Source organism: Tinamus guttatus, unplaced genomic scaffold, assembly GCF_059628265.1.
Source record: "Tinamus guttatus ecotype Peru unplaced genomic scaffold, ASM5962826v1 Tinamus_guttatus_pri_ptg000049l, whole genome shotgun sequence".
Taxonomy (NCBI): Eukaryota; Metazoa; Chordata; class Aves; order Tinamiformes; family Tinamidae; genus Tinamus; species Tinamus guttatus.
This window is the reverse complement of record NW_028288583.1, coordinates 1,009,343-1,036,594: the sequence shown is the minus strand read 5'-3', so window position 1 is coordinate 1,036,594 and position 27,252 is coordinate 1,009,343. Positions and strand designations below refer to the sequence as shown.

General features: G+C 55.6%; 1 protein-coding gene across 1 annotated transcript; it reads right to left on the bottom strand.

Annotated features, from left to right (window-relative positions):
- Positions 1-1,810: 1,810 nt before the first annotated feature.
- LOC148595894 (maestro heat-like repeat-containing protein family member 7) lies at positions 1,811-6,225 on the bottom strand. The gene is given in 12 exon segments (XM_088539821.1): positions 1,811-1,971; positions 2,274-2,330; positions 2,551-2,578; positions 2,580-2,657; positions 2,790-2,891; positions 3,186-3,341; positions 3,968-4,144; positions 4,442-4,514; positions 5,014-5,151; positions 5,239-5,426; positions 5,751-5,898; positions 6,077-6,225. Coding segments are annotated over 11 exon segments (1,293 nt in total). The 5' UTR covers positions 5,886-5,898; positions 6,077-6,225.
- Between the last annotated feature and the right edge of the window lie 21,027 nt (positions 6,226-27,252).

Here is a 27,252-nt window from a genome sequence, read left to right as displayed (position 1 = left end):
GGCGCCCCCGGCGCAGCCGCGAGCCGAGAAGCGGCGGCGAAAAACGGCCGAAAAACAGCCAAAAGCACGAGGATAAGGAAAGGGGACGAGGCCCCGCCAGCGGACGAGGACCCCCGGCGCGGCATTTTGATGGAAAAGAACCATCCCAACCTAGTAAAGTCGTGGTGGTGGCAGGCGGTTCCCCAGCCTATACTGGTGTCTGGGGTTATTTCTCCCCAGGTGCAGGACCTTGCACTTGGCCTTGTTGAATTGCATGGGGTTTTTCACCACCCAGTTGTCCAGTCTGTCCAGGTCCCTCTGGATGGCAGTGCAGCCCCCTGGGGTATCAGCTACTCCTCCCAGTTTGGTATCATCAGCAAACTTGCTGCGGGAGCACTCTGTGCCTTCATCCAGGTCATTGATGAATAAATTGAACAGGACTGGACCAAGCACTGACCCCTGGGGGACACCGCTAGCTACAGGCCTCCGACTAGACTCGGCACCGCTGATCACCTCTGAGCTCTGCCATCCAGCCAGTTCCTAATCCACCTCCCTGTGCACTCATCTATCCCACACTTCTGGAGCTTGCCCAGGAGGATGTTGTGAGAGATGGTGTCAAAAACCTCGGTGAAGTCGAGATAGATGACATCCACCGCTCTCCCGTCACCTACCCGGGGCCTGGGACTCTAAAGGGCTGCCCTTGGTACACTCGGAAGCAAAGAAGGCATTCAGCAACTCTGCTTTTTCTGTGTTACTCATAAGCAGGCGCTGATGAGGCCACACCTTGAATACTGTGTTCAGCTTTGAGCAACAGCGCTCACACACACCAGAACACACTGAGGAACAGCACTTACACCAGAGGGGTCATTAAATTCTAAAAAAAAACCCAAACAACAACAACAAAAAAAACTCATTAAGAAGCAAAGAAACAAACAAACAGGCCTCAACAGAGCGTCTTGGCTCCAGGCCAAGACAAGACCTTCCTTGTGCAGTGGGTGGCAGAAGAGAGAATTAATTTTCCCAGCAGTGTCTGACAAGACCTCTTTTCTCCTCACCAGCATTGAGATGGAGGTCAGATGGTGAAAGGTCCCCTTGTGCCCCAGGGGGTAGTGGGACATTTAAGAGAGGGTCGAGTCTCCCTGCAGGACCTTCCTGCTCTGCCCTGCCCCTGTTCCTCCCCTGAGGGCCAAGTGCTCCGCACAAAACCTGTGTGGCTCCAGGGACAGCACCGGGTAGGTGCTGGGGATAGAAATAGAGGTGCCTGCCATTGCCCACCCTGCCCTTCCCCAGGAGAAGACGCAAACCCTGAGGACAGCAGGTGCTTGCTCTTGCCCTGGGCTGACTGGAGAGGGCAGGGGAGTCTACAGCTTTTCTCCCTCTTTCCCTTGTGTTTTTGGATCTAGCAGAGCAAGTGGTGCTCTACAGCAAACGCAGAGGGTACCAGTCTGCTCTGCACTGTCTGGGGTTACTGGAGGAAGAGGGCACTCGGCCGCACACAGGAAAATGCTGGTTCCTGCAGGGAAGGAGTTTCCCCTCCCACCCTTCTGTCCTCCAAAAAGAAGAAAAGAAAAAGAAAACAAGAAAGACAGACAGACAGACAGAAAACAAAAGAAAAGAATAAAATCAATCTGGAGGAAGAGGAAGGGCTTTACTGCTGAAGAAGGCTCTACAAAGGGCTGAAGTGGTGGCACAATCAGGGAACAGGAGGCACTTGAGTTGTGGAGCTGTCCTTTTGCTGCAGGAGTTGCCAGCGGGGATGCAGAGCACTTGCAGGCCTTGGGTGTGCAGCACTGTGGCGTTGGCACTTTGGGGCCATCTCTGCCCAGCAGAGTCACCTCCTGGCAGGAGGGTGACACCTCTCCCACACTCGCCAGAGCCAGCGACCGAGCGCTCCGAAGCAGGACCTTTGCCTTGGTGTTGTCAGGAGCAGGATGGTCTGTGCTGCCAGGCTGCGGACTGCGGGTTCAGCGTCATTTTGCAGAGGCTGGAGGGCTGAGGTAGAAAGGAACAGAGCAGATAAGAGACTCCCGTATTTGCAGAGAACCCAGGAATCCCCCCAGAACAGGGCTGGTCCCACCCAGTTCTTCCCACAGTGAGGAGGGAGCACGAGGGATCAGGGATCTGCTGCAGGTTGCTGGTCAGGAATGCCCCAGGTGACCCCCAAAGCCCCTTCCTGGCCCAACACAGCAGACGGGGCCTTGGTCGCCTGTGGCAGGGCAGGGAATTGGGGCTCCCTTCCAGGCTCCTCCTTCCCCCCTGGCAGGGCCAGCTGGCGCTGCGCTGCTCGCACTCACCCTTGCAGATCTCCTGCACCTTCTCCTCCTTCTGCCTCCCTTGCTGCCCGATGAGCCCTAGGCAAACACCGCCCGTCACCCCCCGTAGTCCCCGGCACGGCCCTGGCAGCGCAGCTCCCGCTGGCCTTGGCAGCCTGGCCACGTGTCCTCCTCCCCCTGGGCAAGGCTGGCCCCAGCACGGCCCCAGCGTGGAGGATGCAGGCAGGCAGCGAGGGCCTCGAGAGCCTCCTCGCAGCCCCTCCGTGTGCCCAGGGAAGGCCCTGGCCTCGTGGCTCACCAAGGAACCTCACGGCGGCCTCCCGCCCGCACACACGCCTCCGTGTCCTGCAGGTAGCGCAGGCTGTGCTCAAGGTAGTGCTCCGCTCTGCTTTTGTCCTTGCGCACCTGGAGACAGCACAAGGCCATGGCTTGGCAAGGAGCCCTCCTGGGGAGCCAGCTCTGCCCCCTCTCCCCAGCCTGGGCCAGCTCTGCCCCCTCTCCCCAGCCTGGGCCCAGGGACTCAGGCCTTGTGCTCACCAGCTGCTCCCCGATCTTCCAGGTCTCCCCACTTCTGGCCAGTTCCTTGAGCTTCTCCCACTGCAGCAGGTGAGCAGCACCGGCGAGGGCTTCCTGAGAGGCCTGCAGAGCTGCAGAGAGGGCGAGATGCCACCACGGCCAGGACAAGACACCCTGTATCCCCCTCATGTGGGCAGGCCTCGGAGTCTTTCCCAGGCCGTAACAGGAACATGCTGCTTGGGACCAGCTCTGCCCCTCACTGAAGGCAGGGGCAGCTCCTGCCCGTTCCTGGGGACACGGGACATCGGCCCTCACGCTGACATGTCTTCCAGGGCACACTTGTCCGCAGCCCGTGCCTTAGTGCTCAGGCCCGCCCAAGCGATGTCAGCACTGCTTCCCCAAGGGCCTTCCCCGTACCTGGGCCACGCTCTGGATCTGCTCGCTCATGTGGAGGAAGAGCGGGACCAGGCTCCTGTGCACCAGCTCTTTCATGCCCTCTTTCCTGATGCCGGTCGTGGCGGCCAGCAGGTCTTTGAACAGGAGGACAGAGAGCTCTTGAACTGTGCTGTCCTCCTGCAGAGAGGGAGGAGAGGAGGGGAGGCCTCAGCAGTGACCCCAGGAACTGGTCATGGCGGGAAGCTTTGCCTTTGTGAGGCCTCCTTTTCTCCAGGTGCGACTTTCCCCAGCCCTCCATAGGGACGAGCTGGGGACAACCTCTGCGGATGCAGCCTGGAGAGGGAGGGTCGTCGGCAGCAGCGGGACAAGGTTCCCTGGGCTCTGGCTCCCTCTCCCTCTGCCAGGAATTTCTAGGGCTCCGTCAGGGCCCCCGTGCAGAAGAGGCCCACAGGGAGGGACAGCCCTGGGGCACGGCCTCTGCCTTGCTCTCCAGCCTGCTCCTGCCTCGTAGCTCATCTCTGCCCAGGCCAGGACAAGCAGCGCAGGGAGTCAAGCAGGAGACAGAGCAGCTGAGGCAGAAGTGGGGCCAGGGATCTAGTCCACAGCCCAGGACTCCAAGGGCAGCACAGGGAATGGGCTGACGAGCAGAGGGCAGAAGACCTGACAGGCAGCAGGGCCTTTGGTGGGAGCTGCAAATCCACCTGCCCATGGGCACACGTGCAGAGGGACACACAGCACTCATAGCCACGCGAACAGGGCCCTACACCCGCCAGGAGAGTCTCCAGCTCTCCCTCCAGCCTTACATCCTCAAAGTGTGGGAGAAGCTTCTCTACCAGCCATGGGACAAAGGGATAGGAGATCTTCTGATCCAGGTGGCTGAAGAAGTTTTGCAGCAACACCAGGCTCTCCACGCGCACATCACTACGATGGTCCTGCAGGCACTCCACGATGTCTTTAGTCAGGCCCCACATTTTCCTCCTCTGTGTGGAAGACACAAGTGCCTCATGTGAAGCCAGGGCAGGCCCACAAGGGCTCTGGGCGCTGATTCCCCATGAGGGCTGCAGGGCAGGGCAGCCCTGTCCAAGGGCTCCTGGGCATGCCAAGGCCTCTCCATGGGGGAAGGCTGCTGTCTCCAGGCCAGGAGCCCTTCCCGAGGGCACCGGAGCCGTTGTCCTTGTGCAGCACAGCCAAGGGGCTGCCATGAAAGACTCGGGGCAGAGGAAGGGCAGCGGAGACTGGGGAGCAGCTCCCATCCCTCCGTTCGCCATGAGGCCCACCTCAACATGGAAAGCCATGGTGGGCAGGTGATGGAGCTGGTCCTCTGGGCTCTTCAGCAGCCTGAGTAGCTGTCTGGAAATCCAGCAGCACAGGGGTCTGCACGTGCCCCTCATCACTCTGGCAGGAGGAAGAAGGTGCTGTTGGTCCTCAGCCGAGCAGGCAAACCTGCTCTGAAATGGCTCAGCCCCCTCAGCTATTTCCCAGTGCAGGACAAGGCAGGCATGGGCAGTGCTCGGCACAGCGTGACCACAGCCAGCGTGTCCCCAGGGCTCTCTGTGATAGGAGCCCAGGCCCCAGGGGAGGGCACTCCAGGGCTTTGGGAGGGGAGCCCTCTTTCAAGGCATCCGCTCCCAGCACTCCCAACACCAACTGCTCCCCCAGCAGCTCTCAACGCTGCGATGGGGCAGGGAGCTCCCATGGCCATTTTGCTGTGTTACTCTCTGCCACAAGCACTGTGACTGCAGTGCCTTTCTTGGAGAGCTGGAGTTCCCCTCCATCCCAAGGAAGGACATTTGTGACCCCGAAACCGAGGTCGAGGTGCTGGGGGAGAGCAGGGCGTAAAGGGCTGTACCTGGCCAGCACAACGAGTCCCCTCTGAGATGACTCTGCCTGCAGCAAGAGCTCCCAGCCGCCGCTTTGCTCGACAGCCTGTGCCACGTCCCGATAGCCACCACAGCGGAGGAGACCTTGCATGGCCTCCACGGCGCACCTGCATGCGAGCAAAGCCCAGGTCACAGCGGCAGCCTGGCCCTGGCTCCGGGCCCAAGGCACAGACGGGGTGAGCGGGATGGAGCACCTGACGTGGCTGCTGGCATAGGACTCATCCCGCTGGCTTTCCCGCTGCAGGGGATGGGTTTCCTGGCGGGTGAACTCGGCTGCGGAGAACAGCTGAAGGAGCAGCGCCAGGAAGAGCGGGCAGAATTCCGCCTCCACCGCCTGCGGGCAGACGGGCTCCTGCACGATGGCACACAGGGCTCTCATTGCCTGCGGAAAACAAGCAGAGACACCTCAGCGCTGAGCAGGCCCTGTCGCAGTGCCGCAGACCCAGGGGAGAGGCTCAGCACAGCCTTGGGCCTCAGGAAATGGGACTGGGGGACAGGGTAGGACGGTGATCGCCTGAGCATGGCCAGCCTGGGTGTTGGTGCTCAGAGAGGCCCAAGCAGCTCTTTTCAGCGCTTTGTGCTGGTGCGTGGAGGGCTGGCACTGGGCATGTTGCATCCATGGGCCCGGGAAGGTCCCTGCAGAGCAGAGGGCCCAGGGGGGCAACTGGCAGCCTGGGGCAGAGTGAGGCCTCATCCCACAACTCACAGCCAGGGGAAGGCTGTCGGCGTTTTCCGCCTCCCAGCCGGACAGCTCCTGCAGGGGCCACTTCTCCATCCAGCTCAGCAGGTTTTCCAGCACGTCTGCCGCAACGCGGGGCTCCTCCATGAGCACCTTCCACATGGTGCTGGCAGCGCTGCAGACCCGGAGGGCTGGGTCGGGGCCCTCCTCGGGCACGGCTGCAGCCTGGGTAGGCCCTGCAGGCGCTGCCCCCAGCCACCCCTCCATGCTGGCAGCCCCCAAGGTCCTGGCTCTGCACCTTTGGGCCCTTCTGCCCATGTGCCATGAGCTCTGGAGGCTGACGAGCCCTGTACCTGTTGCAGAGCGGGGAGCAGCACAGCAGGCTCACGGTCACCTTGTCAGGGTAGGAGCGGGCCAGCAGGCAAAGGGTCCTGTTCAAGGTGACCCACGCCGACGACTCCCTGACGTCCTTGGTGTTCTGGTGCAGGCACCGTACAACCCGCGGCAGGGAGTTGTGGCAGGGAGAGGGAGGTCACTACCAGAGAGCAACCACTACCCCAGCTCCCACACACATCCCGTCCCCCTTCCAGCACTGCCAACGTTCCCTGCTGCCTTCCAAGGGCATCGGATGCCCAAGCAGCCCGGTTCTCACCCGGACCACAAAGTGTGCCCAGCATGAGTTTTGGGAATGCTTCAAACTTCCCTTGCCATGCTCTTTGCAGCCTAACTCCAAATGGGGATCTATGCTTCCTCCATCTCCTAACTCCACAGCATAACTAATGCGCAACTCCACAACTTCTTTAGTAAGGAAAACAAGAACAATCCTGTTTCTCACTCCAACCACAAAAGCTGCCAGGCATGACTCCTGGCACAGCTTCACACTTCCCTTGGCATGCCCTCTGCAGCCTCACTCCAAATGGGGCTCTGTGCTTCTTCCATCTCCTAACTCCATGCTGCCACTAATGCACAACTCCAGCATTTCTATTGGCAGGAAAACAGCACAGACCCTGTTTCTCAGCCCAGCCACAAAAGCTGCCAGGTGTTGGGGCCTTGGTCGTTTTGCAAGAATATGAGGAACTGAAGTGATAGGATTCAAGGTCACCCGGAGGAGAACATAACGCTTGTTAGCAACTTTTAATGAACTAAGCCAGCCACAACCAGATAAGCGTCCGGGAGGCCCAGCAACAGAGCATCGAGAAGAACACCAGCCAGCTGCAAGCTAGTTATGCATGGACACTATAGCCCAACCAATGGGAGTGCTGTTGTTTAGCGCGTGTCCGCGTGTACAGATGTTGGAATTGTATAAAGCTACGTAGGAGACAATAGTAAAGCGAATCGAACCTGCTTCACATTGAAGTGTTGTTCATTCCGTCTCGCGATGGTGGACCTCGGCAGCCAGGCATGAGTCGTGGCACTGCTTAACACTTCCCTTGGCATGCCCTTTGCAGCCGCACTCCAAATGCACTCCAATACACAACAGGAAAGGGAAAGGAAAAGATTGGAAAAATAAAATGGAACATAAGCAGTGAAAGGAAAAAGAAAGGAAAAGGAAAATAAGATCAAAAAGGAAAAAGGAAAAGAAAGAAGAGATACATGCCATGCAGAGCCATGCAGAGCCATGCAGAGATGCGGCAGAACCAGAGCAGCTTCTTTGAAGGAAGCTGAAGAGAGGGCTAAAGCAGTGGAGCAGGACTGGGGCGAGCGTGTGCGTGAGGGCTGGTCCCTGCAGGTGGTCATTGCCCGCAATGAGCCAGGCTGTTGGGCGCACTCAGCTGCTCCCCGTGTGCCGCGTGACTCCCGCTGGGGCTGGCACTGCTGCCTGCCAGCTCATCTGCCAACAACCTCCTTGTCTTCTTCCTCGCTTGTCCCATTTTGCCAGGCACCATACACTCACTCCGAACACCCTAAGGGAGCAAGAAATTCCACCACCTGTCATTGGAATGGATACACATTGCTGGAAAAGGACCATTGTTCCTTTGCAGGCCTGGCCTTGGAGGCTCCCTTCCTTTCCAGAGAGCCATGCCTGCTCTCCTGAGGATGAGCTTGTCCTCTCTTGGCACTGCTTGAGTGCAGGCATTTAGAAGGGAAGCGCCTGAGTGTTGAGCAGAGCTGCAGTCCCTGCTGCCTGTGGGGAATGCTCTTGGGCTCAGTGATGTCCTACACTCCTTTCCTCTGCAACAATTTTCTCCCAGGAGACCAACTTTGGAAGAAATAAATGCAAAGCAAAGAAGGAAGAAAGGGGAAAGAGGTTGGTTAAAAAAAAGAGAAAAGGAGATAAAGGAAAAAGAAGAGTAAGGATAAATAGACGTAAAAGGAAAGGGAAAGAAAAAGATTGAAAAAATAAAAAGGAAAATAAACAGTGAAAGGAAAAAGAAAGAAAGGAAAAGGAAAATAAGATCAAAAAGGAAAAAGGAAAAGAAAGAAGAGATACAAAGATATAAGAAGAGAAACAGAAAGAGACATGGGAAAAGAACAAGAGAAAGAAAAAGAAATGGAAAAAAAAGGAAGAAGAGATTTGAAAAAGAAATTGGAAAAAAAGAGAAAAAGAACAGAAAAAAAGAAAACAAAGGAGAGGAACAAGAAAAAAGTACACACAGGAATAATAAGGAGAAGGAAAAGGAAAAGAGAAAAAGAAGAAAAAAGAAAAAGAATAAGAAAAAGAAAAGATGGCAAAGAGACTGTGACAACCCAGGGCCATGTGTGAAGGGAAGTTCTAGAGGGACGTTTTGCTGGCCCTCACTGGCCCCTAGGGTCTGGAATCATGGGGCTGCACACACACATCTGCAATGGGGATGATTTTTTGCCTGAGCTCAAGTGGAAACAAGACGCAACACTTAAGCCATGATACAGGAATATATATTTAAACAACAAGAACAAAAATAACAATATAATAAGCAATAACAACAAGAAAAAATACAACAATATAATCAACAATAACAACAACACTATCAACAACAAATTAACAACAACAAATGCTACTATAAGAGTCTATAGAAAAAAGCAGGTTATCGCTGGCATCCCTGGGCCCAGCGCTTGCTGGCAGCAGCCAGAGTGAAGGGGACGTTGGCCTGCAAGGGAAAAGGAGGCGTGAGCAGGGCCGAGGAGCGGCTCGGGGGCTCCCGTGGAGCAGAGGCTCTTTGGCGGCTGCGCGGGCTCTTTGGCAGCAGCGCTGCCGTCATTGGTGCCCTGGCAGAGGCTTGGCGTGGCCAGCGCAGCCCAGAGGCCGGCAGAGGGGCTGAGGCAGCAGGTGCCCAGGCCTTGGGCGCTCCTGCGCCCTGTGCAGCTCTGCCCCGGCGCCGCGGCCCGCCAGAGCGCCCGCACACCTGGGCCAGGCTCCCGCGCGGCTGCTCCCCAAAGGCAGCGCGGAGCAGCGCCAAGGGGCCGGGCACAGCCCCAGCTCTGCCCGTGCAGCCGGCAGCAGGGGCCATACCTGGGGGCTGCAGCCGGAGCTCTCCCAGTCCATGGGCTCCTCTTGGCTGCAGCCGACCAGGCCGTTGTTCCCCACCGTCTGGAAGAGAGCGGGAGGCCTTGGTGGGGATGGTGCGTGGGGAAGAGGAAGGACAAGCGCGTCCAAGGGCTGCGGGGGTTGTACCTGGCTGCTGCCATAGCTTTGCCATTCCATGGGCTCAGGACAGTCTCCTGAAGGCCTTCCATTCGTGCATGGAGCCTGCAAGAGAGAGGGAGGTGTATGCAGGACAGGACTCACATCTGAAGGACCCTGGTCCCAGGGCCCTCCTTCCTGCATTGGAAAACAGGAAAGTGGGAAGGGGCCAGGCCCAGTCCCAGCTCCCCTCATGCAGCTGGACGCAGGGGCAATACCTGTAGGGCACAGCTGGAGCTCTCCCACTCCATAGGCTCCTCACCTTGAGTGCCGGGAGTCTGGAAGAGAGCAGGAGAACTTGTGGGGACGGTCATGGTGGCAGCGCTGGCTCTGTGCGTGGGCCCTCGTGTCCCCTGCGTGCGCGGGGCAGGCGGTGCACAGAGCCAGGGCACCAGGCTCAGGCAGCAGCCCCCGAGGCCTTGGCCGCTCCTGGCCCTGGCGCAGCTCTGCCCCAGCACCCAGGCCTGCCAGAGCTCCCTGCCACCTCTGCCACCAGCCCTGCGGCTGCTCTCGCAGAGCCAAGCGCCAGCCGTCCCCGCGCAGCCTCTGCCTGCGCACACAGTACCTGCACTGAGCTCTCCCAGTCCATCTCTTCAACTTGAGAATTATCCATATTTTTCAGTGTCGAGCAACTGCAAGAGAAAAGTAGTCATTGTCATTTGCAGCCCCCTGCAGGAGCAGGGGTCCCTGTCCCAGGAGTCTCTTGGCGTCTCCGTGCGTGGGAGCGGTGGGGCCCGCAGCAGGCAGTGCCGGGCCTGCCCGCAGGAGCCTCCTTCCCCCCAGCAGCCCCTTTGGCAGCCAGGCAGGGGGGAGCCCAGGGCCAAGCGGAGCAGAGAAAAGGGCAAGGGCAGCGGTGCGAGCGCCAAGGGGCGCGCGGCGGCTTTGGGGCCTCCCCTGGGAGGCGTCGCGCAGGCTGCCCTGGAGCCCTGCAGCTCCCCTGCATCTTGTGGGCACCACGGGTGGCCCCTGGTGCTGCACAGCCCTGCTGCTCACCTGGCCTTGCTACTCGGTGGCCAGCGCTGGGGCTACTGGTCCACGGAGCCCTGGGAAGCATCCGTGTTCCCGTGGCGATAACTGCCCCTCTGGGATGTTCCACTGCTCTGTGGGGGGAGGAGGGCAGCGGCAGGGGCCAGGGGGGCTGCTGTGAGGAAGGGTCTGCATGTGCTGGACTCTCCCTGGCCCTGCTGAGCCTGGTGGCAGAGAGCAGTGCGTGGCCTTGGACTTGCTGGGTGCCAAGGAGGGCTCCTCACGCAGCCCCATGGCGCTGCTGGCGGCTGCCTGCCCAGAGGCCGGGCTGCACTTGGGGCTCTGCTTCCAGCCCTGCAAGCAGCCTTGAATGCGTTGATCTTTCTTCCCTGCTCCCCTCCTGCCCTTACAGCCCCATGGACTGGAGGAAGTTTTGTTTTCCACGGCTGAGACGTGTTCCTTTGTAGCGCAATGAGCACGAAGGGCAGTTGTGCCCCGGGGCCAGGTGTGCATGTCCTCAGCAGAGCCCTTGTGAGTTGGCGGTGGCCTGGGAGCACCTGGAGCTGCTGGGCTCCTTCTCTTGTCCTGCCGCGCACGTTGCAGGCGCCGTGTGCTGTGGCTGAGAGCAGCCTTGGTGCGGCTCCTGCACTGCTTGCCCTGCCACGGCTTCCTAGGGCTGCAGAGGGCAGAGCAGGCACAAATGTGCCCTCAGCAGCAGCAGGGACCTGGCAGCTCTGGCCAGCACTGGGCTACAATGGTCATTTGCTAAAAGAGGTGAATTCCCAGCCTTAGGGTAAGACGGGAATGCCAAGGGGTAATGAAGCAGGAGATCTCCCTGATGCCATCAGGTGTTTCCCTTGCACAGAGGAAATCCCTCCAAAAGCAAACAGCGGAACATCTGCCACCAAAGTGCTATAGCCCAGAGGAGCTCCTTGGTGCTGGCCAAGCTTGCTTGCTGGCATGCCGCAGTGCCCCTGCGAGGCAGAGCGCAGCTGCTGGGAAGGGGCTGGCGCCACAGGTGCGCGGAGGGCTCTGGGTGGCTCCCAAGCAGCCGCAGGGCTGGTGGCGCGGGGAATTGGTGGCAGGCATTTGTCTGCTGCCCTGGGAATGCTGGAGGGGAAGTGTGAAGCAGAGCAGTGTTCCCTGCAGGGAGGCACGAGCAGAGGGCTGGGCAGCGAGCTCAGCCCCGTGGCTGTGAGGGCAAGTGCTGGGAGCCCCCTTGCCTGCGTGCACGATGCCTGCAGAGCCCAGGCGTGCGCAGTGCCCCTGGCGGCAGGAAAGGCGCTGGGAAGCCCTTGCCCCACGCAGGCTGCTTGCACAGAAGCTGCAGCTTGTCTGCCTCACGACTGGGGCACAAGGGCCCTTGCGAGCAAGGCCTTTATTCTGTGCCCAGCTACTGCCCTCGCTCAGCACCCGTGTTGCTCTGGCCTGTCCGTCAGCAGCTTTACACATGTGGGTTTCCACAGGGTCCTATCTGCGAAGCGGTGTTTGGAGGTGCAGGAGGGATGTGTTGCCTGGAATCATGCTGACCCGTGGAGTGGCAGAGTCTCGTGTGCTCCCTGTTTTCACCTTAGCTAAAGTCAAGGAGATACCGAGAAGGTGACCTCCCTTGTGCCGGAGAATTTCTATTGACTGCATTGATCGACTGAAATTCTTAAAAACAGGCAGGAATGCTTCTTTGTAAAAGCTGGGCTGCGAAATGAGCTTCTCATTCACATCATGACCTGTAACATCGTTCTAGGGATTCTGGGAAGCTCAGGCAGTTTGGTTTGGTTAAGTGGAGAGTGTGTGGATCAAGAAGCGACTGGATGGCCAAGCTTCAAGAGTTGTTATCAACGGTGCTGAATCTAGTTGGAGGCCTGTGGCCAGTGCTATTTCACCTGGAAGGGTGGAATTAAAGCCAGGGGCAAAGTCTTCAAGACAAAGGCAGTCAGAGGACGAGATGGAAGGGCTATCATTCAAAGAGTGGTTTTTATATATTCAGTTGCACCTAAGTCGTCTACTCTTAACAGCAAAATTGTGTTAAGTCTCTCTCTTTCTTACAGTTTTGGATTTAAAAGACACTTTCTTTTGTATCCTACGGGAAGAACAAAGTCATAAGCTGCTCGCTTTGGAATGGGAAAGCCCCACAACAAGGCGCAAAATGCACCAAAATGAACAGAAAATGTACAAAAAGCTCCATGTTGTGAACAAAGAACCAAGGAGCATGGACCATAAATACATCACCTCAGAAAGGTGAATTGTTTGTTTTAACACAGACTGTGGAGTTACCTGGAGGAAAGTGGGCCAATATCTATTCTGCCTTGAAATATACCTTTGGGGTAGTACATGCACTTGTGACAATTTGGAAGGAAAGGAGGTTGTTCTTTTCGCAAGGGAACCCCATAAATACAGTAGAGAGATTAATGGTGCTGCTTGAGGCTGTTAGCAAACCTAGAGAGATAGCAGTGATGTACTGTAAGGCACAGCAACCTGGACAAAGCAATGTAGCCAGAGGAAATCAGAAAGCGGATGAAGCTGCTAAAAGCCGAAAGAGTCCCATTGTCACTACCCAGAGCCGCCCTGGTTCCAGAAATAACCTTAAAAATTGAAGCCCCAAGTACACAGAAAAAGAGACGAGGTTGTCTGAATTGCTGAGATGCAAAAAGACTGCTGGTGGATGGTGGGTATGCCCAGTCAGACCGGGTGTCATGACTCCACCAATCATGAGGGGGTTGATGACACATCCCCCTAAAAGCACACCTATGCGAGTTGAGGCTGTGACTGAAATGGGGCAGAGTTGCACAGTGGGGATCCATATGATTACCAGAAGGGTTACCCAATGTTGTGAAATCTGCACCAAGAAGACTCCCAATATTCAAAAGAAAGTTCCTTCTCGGGAGGTGAAGAGAGTTTCTAGACCTGAGGATTAGTGGCAGGTTGATTTTTATTTGTCACGGATGTAAGTAGTTAACTTGATGCCTTTTCAGGATGCCCTGAGGCCTTTCTGTGTCTCCAGCACAGAGGTGCAGACATTATACGTGAGAATCATAGAATCATAGAATGCTTAGGGTTGGAAGGGACCTCTAGAGATCATCTAGTCCAACCCCCCTGCATACGCAGGGACACCTAAAGCACGTGGCACAGGACTGCATCCAAGCGGGTTTTGAAGATCTCCAGAGAAGGAGACTCCACAACCTCTCTGGGCAGCCTGTTCCAGTGCTCTGTCACCCTCACTGTTAAGAAATTTTTCCTTAAGTTCCTATGGAATTTTTGATGTTTCAGTTTCCGGCCATTTCCTCTAGTCCTATCAGTGGCCACCACTGAAAAGAGACCATCCCCGTCCTCTGCACTCCCTCCCTTGAGGTATTTATATACACTGATTAGATCCCCTCTCAGCCTTCTCTTCTCCAGGCTGAACAGGCCCAGCTCCCTCAGCCTCTCCTCATAGCGCAGATGTTCCAGGCCCCTGATCATCCTCGTAGCCCTGCGCTGGACTCTCTCCAGCAGCTCCACATCCCTCTTGTACTGTGGAGCCCAGAACTGGACACAGTACTCCAGATGCGGCCTCACCAGGGCTGAGTAGAGGGGCAGGAGAAGCCCTCAACAGCGCTCAGGGCTCAGAAGCCCTCAGACAGCACACACTGCTTGTACCTGGTAAATGCTAGCACATTTCTTCCTGAATGTGCAGCAGGTTCTCATACTTGCACGTGGATACCTTAGTGCAATGTCCCAGGTTAAGGGGAGGTGAGGGATCCTCACCGCCAGCCCTAGCATTTGGTCAGATGTCATTCCTGATCCCTGCTCAGCTTATCACTGCTAGACCCTGTTATGTACACCTTCAAGAGGAAGAAGGCATGACTGTGATATGGTCATCCTCATAAGGTGATCTTTCCAGAAGCTGCAGGCAAGTTGTGTGGCATTATCTGCTCCTTGCACAGCAAGTGAGTTGAATTGTGCACTGTCAGCGGGTGCCTCTGCAAGACTTTCCAGTTCCCTGTTTGAGCAGTCCTTGAAAAGTGCATGCAAATTCCATATGTTCTTGCTGCATCAGTGTCTGTATGTGCCTTTTTACTTGCCCATTCCACATGTATTGGTGGAGGGAGGAAGTTGAGTAGGGCGGGTGGATTACCCTAGGCCTGAGGAGAAAAGTATGTTTTTGACAGAGACTTTGTGTGGAATGCGTGGGTTTTGGGGACAGCTTTTTAGCAGGGAAATGCTGCTAGGGGAAATGTAGCCGTGGTGCCTGTGCTGGGGAGGGATGAAAGGAAGTAGGGGCAATATTTGGGGGCTTCGCTAGGCATGCAGTGGCTAGTGATTTCAGCCGTGAGGTTTGTATTTAGTGGGAGGTGAACCCCCTCAGCATGGGCTCTTTCCCTTGGGGCAGGTGGTGCGAGGATCCAGGTGCAAATGCTTGCTGAGCAGGAGGTGTGTGAGCACAGAGGTGTGCTCAGCAAGCTGCACCAAGAGGCCGGCAGGAGCCTGCTCGCACTGTGCGTCAGGATTGCTTGGTGCCGGGTGCGAGCGCGGTGCCGTTGTGGTCCGTTCAGGGCTGCAGTGGCCTTGCTTGGGAAGCTGCAGCCCTGCTGGCTTGCTGCACATGGCAAAGGGGCCAAAGGAGGCCCCTGCTCCTTGCAGCTGTTGAAGATCAGGGTATGGATGGGTGCCTTTTCCTGTGCTTGGGGTGCCCAAAGAGAGGGCAGTTTGTGCCAAAGCTGCTCTCCTCCTTTCCCCTGGCCTTTTTGGTGCTGTGGGGCAGGTGCTGCTGGTGAATTTCTTGCAAGGCTGCTGGAAGCAGTGGACATCATGCCCTGCTCAGGACACTTGTGGTTCCTTCAGGATCTGAGGCTGCCCTCTTGGCCTGTCTCCCGAAGCAAGAGCCATGCAGAAATGCAGCAGAACCAGGGCATCGTCTTTGGGGGAAGCGGAAGAGAGGGCTAAAGCAGTGAAGCAGGACCGGGGCAAGCATGTGCATGCATACTACTCTAGAGCAGGACCAATAACTGAAGGAAAAGCTATGGTAGGCAAACTGACAATGGCAGCAGTACTGCCGTGCAGTTTTGAGCAATCCCGAGTATCTCACGACTTCTTCATCAAAATGCCTCTTCCTGGCGTAAACAATTTGCTTTGTCCCAAAAGCAAGCCATGGAAGTTGTCTGTGCATGCCCCGACTGTCAACGTATTACACCAGTATTATCATATACAGGAGTGAACCCTTGAGGTTTACAAGCTAATGAGTTGCGGCAGAGCGATGTCACACATATATGGACATTAGGCCGACTGCGTTATGTGCGTGTTAGTGTGGAAACCTTTTCAGGGTGTCTGGTAGGCTCTGCACATATGGGAGAAAAGGCACGTGATGTGAAATGCCACTGGTTAAGATGTTTTGCTGCTACGGGCCTTCTGAAAAGAATTAAAAATGATAATGGCCCTGCTTATGTTTCACAAACAATTTCTATTTTCCTACAACACTGGGGTATACAACATGTTACTGGTATACTGCATTCTCTCACTGGACAAGCCATTATTGAATGTGTCCATGGGACTCTCAAGGCTATGATAAATAGACAAAAAAGAGGGAATCCTATGGACAGTGTTACTCCACAGGAACAGTTAGACAAAGCATTATATGTACTTAATTTTTTGAATATTTCTAATCATCAGTTATTTACAACAGCAGCTGCCCAACAATTCAGAAGGGTCCCTCCATTTATGGCTCGATCAAAGGTATGGTATAAAGAATGTGGGGAGTCGCAATGGACAGGCCCCGTAGAACTAATAACGTGGGGAAGGGGATACGCGCGGAAGCCTTACTTGACGACAGAGGAGTCAGAGCCACAGGAGAACTGCAGCCAAGCACAGGAGTCGAAAACCAATGAGCCATTGGAATGAGTCATGAATCATTTTTCAACATTTGGTGCAGTAGGGAATAGATGTGGTGATGTTTGCAATTTTATTCTGCTATGCACATTGATCTTAAATTATATAATTAATAGTTTATGCTTTTATGGGCGTTGATCCCAACCTATATAATTAGTAGTTTATGCTTTTAACCTGTATGATTAATATGGATATCCAATATAGAATATTATGGATGTTTGTATGTGTGATGAGTATACCTATACCTTCACACAAATTTACTGGATTCGTAGTGGGATCCATCCTCTCCAATTGACAATAATGGCATATGGATTTAAAACAAACAAACAAAAAGTTTCTCAATTATTGACTAATAGCAACCATCCTGAGGATAATTTGACCATTCTTCACACTCAGAAGGTTATCATATGCATTTCACATCCATGTGTGTTTTTATTAGTATCTAATCTGAGTATCCCAAATGGTGATGTTTTGTTTTGTGTAACAAGTAAGTACTAATCATACAAAAAGCGAAGAATGTGTATATGAATAAATATTATTATTAATACGAAGCATATATATTATGAATATATACTTTTTATATATGGACAAATATAATTATTAATATAAACATATATTATGAATAAATGTTATTATTAACATGAAACATATATTATGAATATATATTTTTATGAATATATGGATATATGGATAAATATAACTTAATATAAAACATATATACTATGAATATATGTAGTTCATGATATGAATATATATAAATAAATAAAAGTGTACATATATAAATAAGGTATATATTTGGGTATGTATATGGAGATATGAAAAAATATGTAATTCATATATGTAAATATATATATGAGAAAATATACATATGAATATATATATATTCATACATTTAAAAATATTCATATATGAATAGATACAAATATATATGTGAATATATATGAATAAATTTAATTACTCATATAAATGAAATATGCAGGCCTAGATGCGAAGACTGCAAAAGGCTGAAGCCCACATCAGGGCAGCTCCTTTTGTCAGCGGCCTGGCTAAACAAAACAGGAGGGATGTGGCAGACGGTGCAGCTTGAGATGGAACAGCGCTCTCCCATGGCCTTGAAGGACCAGTGAATACTGGACCTCCCTTCGCCGTTTCCATGTGAAACTTACTTCAGGGAGTGATTGGAGATGGCACAGAGCCAGCTGATTATGGGCATCTGCAAGGTCCTGAATCCATAGCTGATGGGATAATCTTCCGCGTAATTAGTTAGACTATTGGCTCATTTAGGAATCATCTTCACGTGCTTTTTGCAAATAAGAAATTATATCCAGGACAGCACAGTATATAAGTTGTATTTGATGCTCAAGAGAAGGTCTTTGGTACATTACACTGGAGTCCATGTGCATCATATGCTGCAATCTGCCAACAACCTCCTTCTCTTCCTCCTTACTTGTCTCATTTTGCCAGACACCATGCTCTCAATCCCAACTCCGTAAGGGAGCAAGAAGCTGCACTGCTTGGCACTGGAATGGATACACATTTCTACAAAAGAAACGTTGTTCCTTTCTGGGTGTGGCTTCGGAAGCTCCCTTCGTTTCCCAAGAGCGATGGAAGGAATGGAAGGAAGAGTAATGGAAGTAATGGAAAAAAAGGAAGAAAAAAAGAATAATAACAAAAAGGGTACGAATGAATAAAGAAAAGGATAGGAAAAAGAGAAAGAGAAAGGAAAAGAGAAAGAGAAAGGAAAAGAGAAAGGAACAGAGAAAGAGAAAGAAAAAGAAAAAGAGAAAGAAAAAGAAAATGAAAAGGAAAAAGAAATTAAAAAAAAGAAAAAGGAAAAGGAAAAGAAAGAGGAAAAGGAATAGAAAAAGGAATAGAGAAAAAAAATCAGCAACCATAGCTCAATCTGAGAGTTTTTGTAATAATCTATGACCTAATATGTGCTCAAAATCATCCTGCATCAATTTCCTTCTGGCATCCAAACTGACGGGCGAACAGCAGCAGATGGTCACAGTGACCCAGACTCTTGTGTCCACTCAGCTGGTCAACATCAGAAGGGCCCCAAGGGCCTGGGTTCCTCATGCTCCTCGAGGAGAGGCTGCTTCACCTCTCCTGGTATCTCCAGAGCCAGGAGCCCAGAGCCGACCAGTTCCATCTGGAAGGTGACCGTGTGATTGAGGGCCTCGAGCATCTCTCTTATGAGGAAACACTAAGCGAGAAGATTGAGAGGGGATCTTCTCCACATGGACAGCTAGGTGAGGGGAGAATGTAAAGAGGATGGGGCCAACGTGTTCTCTGTGGTGCTGAGGGAAGGACACCTTCCCCCTGCACGTGGACACCTGGGCGGCTGCTGCACGCAGGGCCCAGCTGCACCCTGGGGGCAAAGGTGCCTCTGGAAGCTGGTGCAGGGCAGAGGGCAGCTGTGGGAGATGCTCTGCCCTCGTGCGGCCCTGCAGCGCGGGGCCCTGCTCTTGGCAGCTCCTGCCTCCTCTGCACAGCAGGGAGCTTGCAGCTTGCTTTGCTGCGCTCTGAGCCCTGCGCACAGGGACGGCCCCTTGGCAAGGGCAGCTCCTCCGGCCCAGCGCTCACATGCAGTGCTCAGCACGGGCCTTCCTGGAGCTCTTTGTGCTGGAAATGGCAGGCGGCTCTGTGCAGAGGGGTGGGCTGGAGAGGCAGAGGGGCAGCAGCAGCTGAGAGGCAGGAGGAGCATGAGGCCGGGTGCTGTAAGGGACAGAAAAGGCTGTTCGCAGCAGAGGACACGAGTTTCACACAATTTGAGCGGAGTAAATTGGCCTTGCACAGAAAATGCCAGGGTCACTATGGAGCTGGAGGACCTTCCTTGGTGACCTGGTCCCTTTTCCCAGGGCTGCCAAGGAGTAGAGCAGCCTCCATCGCCTCCATCGTGGTCCCCAGCACGGGGCCCTTCCTGGCAGCAGCCCATTTCTGCACCAGCTGCCTCCAGGGACACTGCCCCCCGTGACGCGGTCCCTGAGCGTGTCCAGCCCTGCGGGGCCCTGTGTCCCGCAGGGGCTCGGGAAGTTCAGCCCTGCATCTTCAGGCCCCCTGTCCCTGGGGCGCAACAGCTTCCCTTTGCCTGTGGCTTGGGCCCTGCGGGGACACGTTGTGTGCGGCACCTGGAGAGATGAGAGCTGCCCCGCGGTGGGGCTGGGGCTTCTTCCCCTTTGGGCATCCCCAGGGCCACGTGTGAAGGGAAGTCCCAGAAGGAATTTTTTGCTGTCGCTCCCCTGCCCCTGGTGCACACAGGGCTCCACACAGACCTGTGGTGGGGATGACTTTTGTGCCTGAGCTCGCTTGGAAAAAACACGCAACATATGAACAATGATACAGGAATATATATATAAACAAGAACAAAAAAGAATAACAATAACAACAATAAGGACAATAATATCAATAATAGTAACAACAACAATATCAAAAACAATATAAACAATATCAACAACAACATTAACAACAACAAATGCTACTATAAGAGTCTATAGAAAAAAGCAGGTTATCGCTGGCATCCCTGGGCCCAGCGCTTGCTGGCAGCAGCCAGAGTGAAGGGGACGTTGGCCTGCAAGGGAAAAGGAGGCGTGAGCAGGGCCGAGGAGCATCTCGGGGGCTCCCATGGAGCAGAGGCTCTTTGGCGGCTGCGCGGGCTCTTTGGCAGCAGCGCTGCCGTCATTGGTGCCCTGGCAGAGGCTTGGCGTGGCCAGCGCAGCCCAGAGGCCGGCAGAGGGGCTGAGGCAGCAGGTGCCCAGGCCTTGGGCGCTCCTGCGCCCTGTGCAGCTCTGCCCCGGCGCCACAGCCCGCCAGAGCGCCCGCACACCTGGGCCAGGCTCCCGCGCGGCTGCTCCCCAAAGGCAGCGCGGAGCAGCGCCAAGGGGCCGGGCACAGCCCCAGCTCTGCCCGTGCAGCCGGCAGCAGGGGCCATACCTGGGGGCTGCAGCCAGAGCTCTCCCAGTCCATGGGCTCCTCTTGGCTGCAGCCGACCAGGCCGTTGTTCCCCACCGTCTGGAAGAGAGCGGGAGACCTTGGTGGGGACGGTGCGTGGGGAAGAAAAAGGACAAGCGCGTCCGGGGTCTGCAAGGGCTGTACATTGCTGCTGCCATAGCTTTGCCATTCCATGGGCTCAGGACAGTCTCCTGAAGGCCTTCCATTCGTGCATGCAGCCTGTAAGAGAGAGGGAGGCGTTTGCAGGGCAGGTCCCAGAGCTGGAGGACCCTGGTCCCAGGGCCCCTCTCCCTGCAGCGGGAAGCAGGAAAGTGGGAAGGGGCTGGGACCGGAACCAGCTCTTCCCATGCAGCTGCGTGGCAATACCTGGAGGCTGCAACTTGAGCTCTCCCACTCCATTGGCTCTTCGTTGGTGCAGCCAACCAAACCTTGAGGAAGTCTGGAAGAGAGCAGGAGAACTTGTGGGGACGGTCATGGTGGCAGCGCTGGCTCTGTGCGCAGGGCCCTCGTGTCCCCTGCGTGCGCGGGGCAGGCGGTGCACAGAGCCAGGGCGCCAGGCTCAGGCAGCAGCCCCCGAGGCCTTGGCCGCTCCTGGCCCTGGCGCAGCTCTGCCCCAGCACCCAGGCCTGCCAGAGCTCCCTGGCACCTCTGCCACCAGCCCTGCGGCTGCTCTCGCAGAGCCAAGCGCCAGCCGTCCCCGCGCAGCCTCTGCCTGCGCACACAGTACCTGTACTGAGCTCTCCCAGTCCATATCTTCAATTCCTGAATTATCCATTTCTCCTGTGCCTGCAAGAGAAAAGGAGTTGTTGTCATTTGCAGCCCTGGGAGCAGGGGTCCCTGTCCCAGGAGTCTCTTGGCGTCTCCGTGCGTGGGAGCGGTGGGGCCCGCAGCAGGCAGTGCCGGGCCTGCCCGCAGGAGCCTCCTTCCCCCCGGCAGCCCCTTTGGCAGCCAGGCAGGGGGGAGCCCAGGGCCAAGCGGAGCAGAGAAAAGGGCAAGGGCAGCGGTGCGAGCGCCAAGGGGCGCGCGGTGGCTTTGGGGCCTCCCCTGGGAGGCATCGCGCAGGCTGCCCTGGAGCCCCGCAGCTCCCCTGCATCTTGTGGGCACCACGGGTGGCCCCTGGTGCTGCGCGGCCCTGCTGCTCACCTGGCCTTGCTGCTGCGTGGCCAGCGCTGGGGCTATTGGTCCACGGAGCCCTGGGAAGCATCCGTGTTCCTGTGGCGATAACTGCCCCTCTGGGATGTTCCACTGCTCCGTGGGGGGAGGAGGAGAGCGGCAGGGGCCAGGAGGGCTGCCGTGAGGAAGGGTCTGTGTGTGCTGGACTCCCCTTGGCACTGCTGAGCCTGGTGGCAGAGAGCAGTGCGTGGCCTTGGGCTTGCTGGGTGCCAAGGAGGGCTCCTCACGCAGCCCCATGGTGCTGCTGGCGGCTGCCTGCCCAGAGGCCGGGCTGCACTTGGGGCTCTGCTTCAACCTGTTCCTCAGTAGCGCAATGAGCGCAAAGGGCAGTTGTGCCCCGGGGCCAGGTGTGCATGTCCTCAGCAGAGCCCTTGTGAGTTGGTGGTGGCCTGGGAGCCCCTGGTGTTGCTGGGCTCCTTCTCTGGTCCTGCCGCGCATCTTGCAGGGGCCGTGTGCTGTGGCTGAGAGCAGCCTTGGTGCGGCTCCTGCACTGCTGGCCCTGCCACGGCCTCCTAGGGTTGCAGAGGGCAGAGCAAGCACAAATGTGCCCTCAGCAGCAGCAGGGACCTGGCAGCTCTGGCCAGCACTGGGCCACAATGGTCATTTGCTAAAAGAGGTGAATTCCCAGCCTTAGGGTAAGACGGGAATGCCAAGGGCTGACGAAGCAGGAGATCTCCCTGGTGCCATCAGGTGTTTCCCTTGCGCAGAGGAAATCCCTCCAAAAGCAAACAGCGGAACATCTGCCACCAAAGTGCTGGAGCCCAGAGGAGCTCCTTGGTGCTGGCCAAGCTTGCTTGCTGGCATGCCGCAGTGCCCCTGCGAGGCAGAGCGCAGCTGCTGGGAAGGGGCTGGCGCCAGAGGTGCGCGGAGGGCTCTGGGTGGCTCCCAAGCAGCCGCAGGGCTGGTGGCGCGGGGAATTGGTGGCAGGCATTTGTCTGCTGCCCTGGGAATGCTGGAGGGGAAGTGTGAAGCAGAGCAGTGTTCCCTGCAGGGAGGCACGAGCAGAGGGCTGGGCAGCGAGCTCAGCCCCGTGGCTGTGAGGGCAAGTGCTGGGAGCCCCCTTGCCTGCGTGCACGATGCCTGCAGAGCCCAGGCGTGCGCAGTGCCCCCGTCGGCAGGAAAGGCGCTGGGAAGCCCTTGCCCCTCGCAGGCTGCTTGCAGAGAAGCTGCTGCTTGTCTGCCTCGTGACTTGGGCACAAGGGCCCTTGTGAGCAATGTCTTCATTCTGGCTGCCCCCAAGGTACTGCCCTCTCTGAGCACTCGTCTTGCTCTGGCTTGTCCGTTCCCAGCTTTGCATGCAGGGCTCTCTTCATGGTCTGTCTCTGAGAAGGGAATTTCAGAGCTAAAGGACAGACCAACTGTCTGGAATCCTGCTGACCCGTGGAGGGGATGGGGTCTCATGTACTTCCTGGTCTTGCTTTAAGTTGGCTTTCCAGCTCTGGGGATCAAGGAACTGATGTGTGTGGTAAGGGGGAAGCGAGGGGCTCCTGCCTGCCTTCCCGTGTGCTCTCCGCATCTTACGTGCAGCTTTGTCAGAGGAATGGGAGCAGATGTGCTGAATGTTCTTCTGCAGCTTCTTCAACTTCTACTTCACTCTCTGAAATCCTGGCCATTCCCAGAAGGATGATAGATGGGAGCTGTGTTCTTTTCTGATGCCCCCTGGATTCTCCCAGAGGAGTTGTTCTTCCTTCTGGCCTTCCTTCTGGCCTTCCATGGTCCTGCCTCGCATTGCTGCCATCTCGGGGCTGGGCTCTTTTGCCACCCGCCTTGCACAGTTCTCTGCTGAAGCTGCTGCAGGCAGAGGCCGGTCAGGCTGCTCTCCTGGCTGCTGCACCCTCTCCACAGTGCTTCCTGCTGAGCTGTTTTGTAAGGCTCTTGTCTTGGCATGGCGTTTTTGATCCAAGGCCTCCTTCATGGTCTCCCAGGCATTACTGACAACGGTCTCAGCACAGTCTTTTACCTCTGAGCAGAGCTGCTGAGTCATGTGCGGTCAGTCTGCATGAGCTGTGTGTGAGCAGCTTGCTGTTGAGCAGATGGGAGGTCTGTGGGGTTGTTCAGGCTGTTGGTGGTTGCGAGGTCACTGTGTGCAGCAGCTGGTCTTGTGCAGAGAGCCCGAGAGCTCCAGTTGCTTTGGGGGTGCGCAGGTACAGCTGGCAGTTGGTGCAAAGGCATCGGCCCCCCTTGAAAGGAATGGTCAGAGGAATGGCTCAGCATGGGCTCCTTCCCTTGGGGCAGGTGGTGTGAGGAGCCAGGTGCAAATGCTTGCTGAGCAGGAGGCATGTGAGCCTTTTCTTGTGCTTGGGGTGCCTGAAGAGAGGGTGTTGGGCACCATTTGTGGGCGTATTGAGGAGCAGGGTCTCTGTGTTGGTGAGCCAAAGACCTTTATTTAGGGTTAAACACAACTTAGATAGTTTCCGACCCCAGAGCAGCCCCTGCCCTGCCCGGCAGCACGCAGAGCCCAGCAACCCAACCAGCCAATCAGCCAGGTGATCACGCGTTGACCGCGCACGAAGCCGCCCAACGAGCTGCCTGGTCACGCGCTGGCCGTGCGGCTGCAGCTCCCGCCCCTCCTGTTCTGCTCCCCGATCTGCCCAGGAGACGCTGCCCGGCACTGGCCGCAGGCTGACTGCAACAGAGAAACGCTCTAGGAGAAACTCAGCAACTACAGCTTCATTTCTTGGTCCCATCCCCGTTTCAGTATTGATTGCAGCTGAGACAGCAACATAAAGAAGTAAGTGTGAGAATGTCAGTGTCTTCAGGGGAGGGTATCTCCATCCTTCTTTGCTCTTTTGTTTGCTTCAGTGTAACACAGACAGAAATACTCCTGGTGCAGAGTGTCCTGTTCTGGAGCTGGGTGGTGGCCCCAGTATAGCAGTGTGTTAGAGTGCAGGGTGCCTGGTGGTGGAACTGCGTGGTGGCCCTGGTGTGTTGAGAGTGTGAGGTGGCCTGCTCTGGAGCTGGGGGTGGCCCAGGCATAGCCATGCATTAGAGTGCAGGGAGCCCTGTGGTGGAGCTGAGTGATGGCCCCAGGGTCTTGCTGATCAGCATGGGAGAAGGTGGCTGGAGAGAGCAGTGCTCTGCTCCCAGAGCCCATCCTGCCACCTCCAGGTCCTTCTGGGAGACCTCTGTGAGGACTGTTGGTGACCATATTTCCTCCTTGGAGCACCCTGGTGCAAGCCAGGGATCCTCACAGTTTAATGGTTTCTGTCAGCTAATGTCCAGGTTTCCGGTTTCTGAAGGTCTTGATGATTACCTGAGTCTTTGGGATTTTAGTTCCTCTGATGGAGTACATTATCTTCTCACTCCTTTCAGGAATTTCTACTTAAGCTCTACACTTTAAGGAGTTTCTATTTAAAGTATCTATTGAAGCTCCACCCTCTTCCCATCCCTCATCCTAATTCATTGTGATCCCTCAGAGATGGGTAGTTAATCAGTCAGAGACATTTCTCCACTTTGTGACCACCCAGACCCCTGCAGACAGGGAGATGCCCCTCACAAGAGGTCAGGCCCCTCAGAACTGTGGGTGGCTCTGAGACATCTGTCCTCGGTGATCAGTGGAGGCAACAGCTCCAAATTCCCAGGTGTCTTTGGAAAGAATGTTCAGGTCCTGAAGACAGGTCCCAGCAGAGGAGGTATCTTTGGGCCTTTTCCAGTGAAGTTTAGATTATCTCTGAGGATAGGAGGAGAAAAGAGGAGATCTGAGAACCTTTCTGAATCCCTGTGCCATGGTTTGGCCATCCTCATGGATTTGTGTTTGGGAGAGCACAGGCCGTGTCTGTATATCAGATCCAATTTGGGCTCTCCAGTTCTGCCAAGGTAGAATTATTCCCTTGGTGCTTTGGCAGTTCTCTGTCCCTTCATGTAGCTGGAACTAGCTCATAGAATGATTTACTTCCCACAGCCTGAGGTAACCCATCACTCCTCAGATGGTCTTTCCTATCCTACTGGAAGATGGTTTTAATGTCTTGGGGGGGAGGCCTGGGGGTCAGGCAGTGGCCATAGGGCTGTGCCAGCTCCTGCTGCAGTGTTGGTCCTAAGGGTGTGGGGACACGTGACAGGAGCCAGGGCAATGTGGGGGTGGTGGCAGGTCAGTAGGGGCAGGAGTGAACAGCAGTGGAGGCTGCAGTGAGGGGTGATGGCTGGTGAGGCTGCAGTGCAGGGACTGATGCATTCACCTGCCATGCAGAAGCCCCACAGTGACCTCAGGCAGACACAGGCCATTCCCCTGGTGCCCGTGCCACCCTCCCAGCAGGACAAGGCTCTACAAGGGGAACACTCTGCATGTCCCGGTGGTCAGGGCAGCTCCCCGAGGCTGGCACAGCTTTGCCTGAGGGACCTTCTGGTCCTCATGATCTAGCCTGGCATGTCTGGAGCAGGGACAAGAGCTTGTGGGGCAGCAGTGGGAGAGCTGTCCTGGCAGTTTCTCTTATGCAGTGGAGCAGTGAGGAGCCCTGTGGCTCCCGTCCCTGGTGCCCTGCACACAGCCCCATGGCCCTGCTGTGCAGGCACTGCATGGAGTAGGATACTCCAGGATGGGGAATGGTCTCCCCAGTACGGACCCCACAACAACCCTTGGTGTCTCAGCCCACCACAGCCCTCCTGTTTTGGCATTCTCCCCCAGCACCTGCCCCTGTTGAGTCCTGCAAATGTCACATGTTGGACTAGTGCTGGAAATGGCCAAACTGAGGGACCAGTCTGTGACAAATGCCCTGCGGCCCCTTCACAGTCGATCCATGCAACCCAGGACACCCAGCTCAACAAACGCCGTTTTCCTCTCCGGACCCTCTCCAGCCCAGCCCAGCCCTCCCCAGCTCTCCCACCTCCCCTGCCCTCTCCCCAGCCCACCCAGCAGAGCAGCCCAGGCTGGGGGTGGCCCCACAGCAGTGCCCACCGCAGGGGGCTGCAGAGCTCAGGGCACTCACCCCACAGCCCAGGCACCACTGTGGGCACAGCAGCTCCAGGGGGCAGGGCTGTGTGTGTCCGCTGCCCTTTCAGACTCCAAGCTGGGGCTGATCCCCGTGGTACAAGGACACAGACTGTAACAGTGACACTCTGTGTCTCTTGGTCCTGTATCCCAGAGATTCCCTACTCCAGGCTGCCTGCAGCCCCCCATGCCATCCAGTTCTTTCGGAAGCTTTCAGCCATGGTATTGCCCTTGCCCATCTCACCCTTGGACTGTCCTACTCTTCCCATGCCAGCACCTGTTTCCCCGCAGTTTGCAGATAGCTGAGCTTCCCCACCTTGCTCTCATCCTGGGATCTCTTCATCTTTACTATGTCCCTCTTTCCTTGTTGACTCTTCTTGGAAACACAAAGGAATGGGCTGATCTCACGTCCCCTCTGGGTATCTTGTACCACTGAAGCATCAACATTCACGTGAGACTTGTCTTTTCTCAAAGTCCGTTCTGTACCTCAAGCTGTATTCTGTGGCTTTTTCACAGAATCACAGAATGGTTAAGGTTGGAAGGGACCTCTAAAGATCATCTAGTCCAACCGCACTGCTCGAGCAGGGACTCCCCGAGCACAGGGCACAGGGTGGCATCCAGGCAGGTTTGAAAGATCTCACAGAAGGAGACTCCACAGCCTCTCTGGGCAGCCTGTTCCAGTGCTCTGTCACCCTCACTGTAAAGACTTTCTTCCTTACATGGAGATGGAGCTTCCTGTGTTTCAACTTGTACCCATTACCCCTTCTCCTATCACTGGCCACCACTGAGAAGACATGTAACATGTTGACATGTTAACATGTTGACAATGCAAACCGCTACTGTAATTAATTTCAGGCACTTGATTCAGTGACACTGAAGTAGGCCTGTACGGCCATGTCACATGCCTGGGTTTTCTAGAATATCTGCAAGGTCAGGACCTACAGGAAAATTCTGCCTTTTTCAGTAGTTGCTGGCAAAGACCCCAGGTTATGTCAGGTTTTCTTACTTGTGTCTAGACAACTGCATTCCACCACTGCCTGTAGGGATAGTCCATA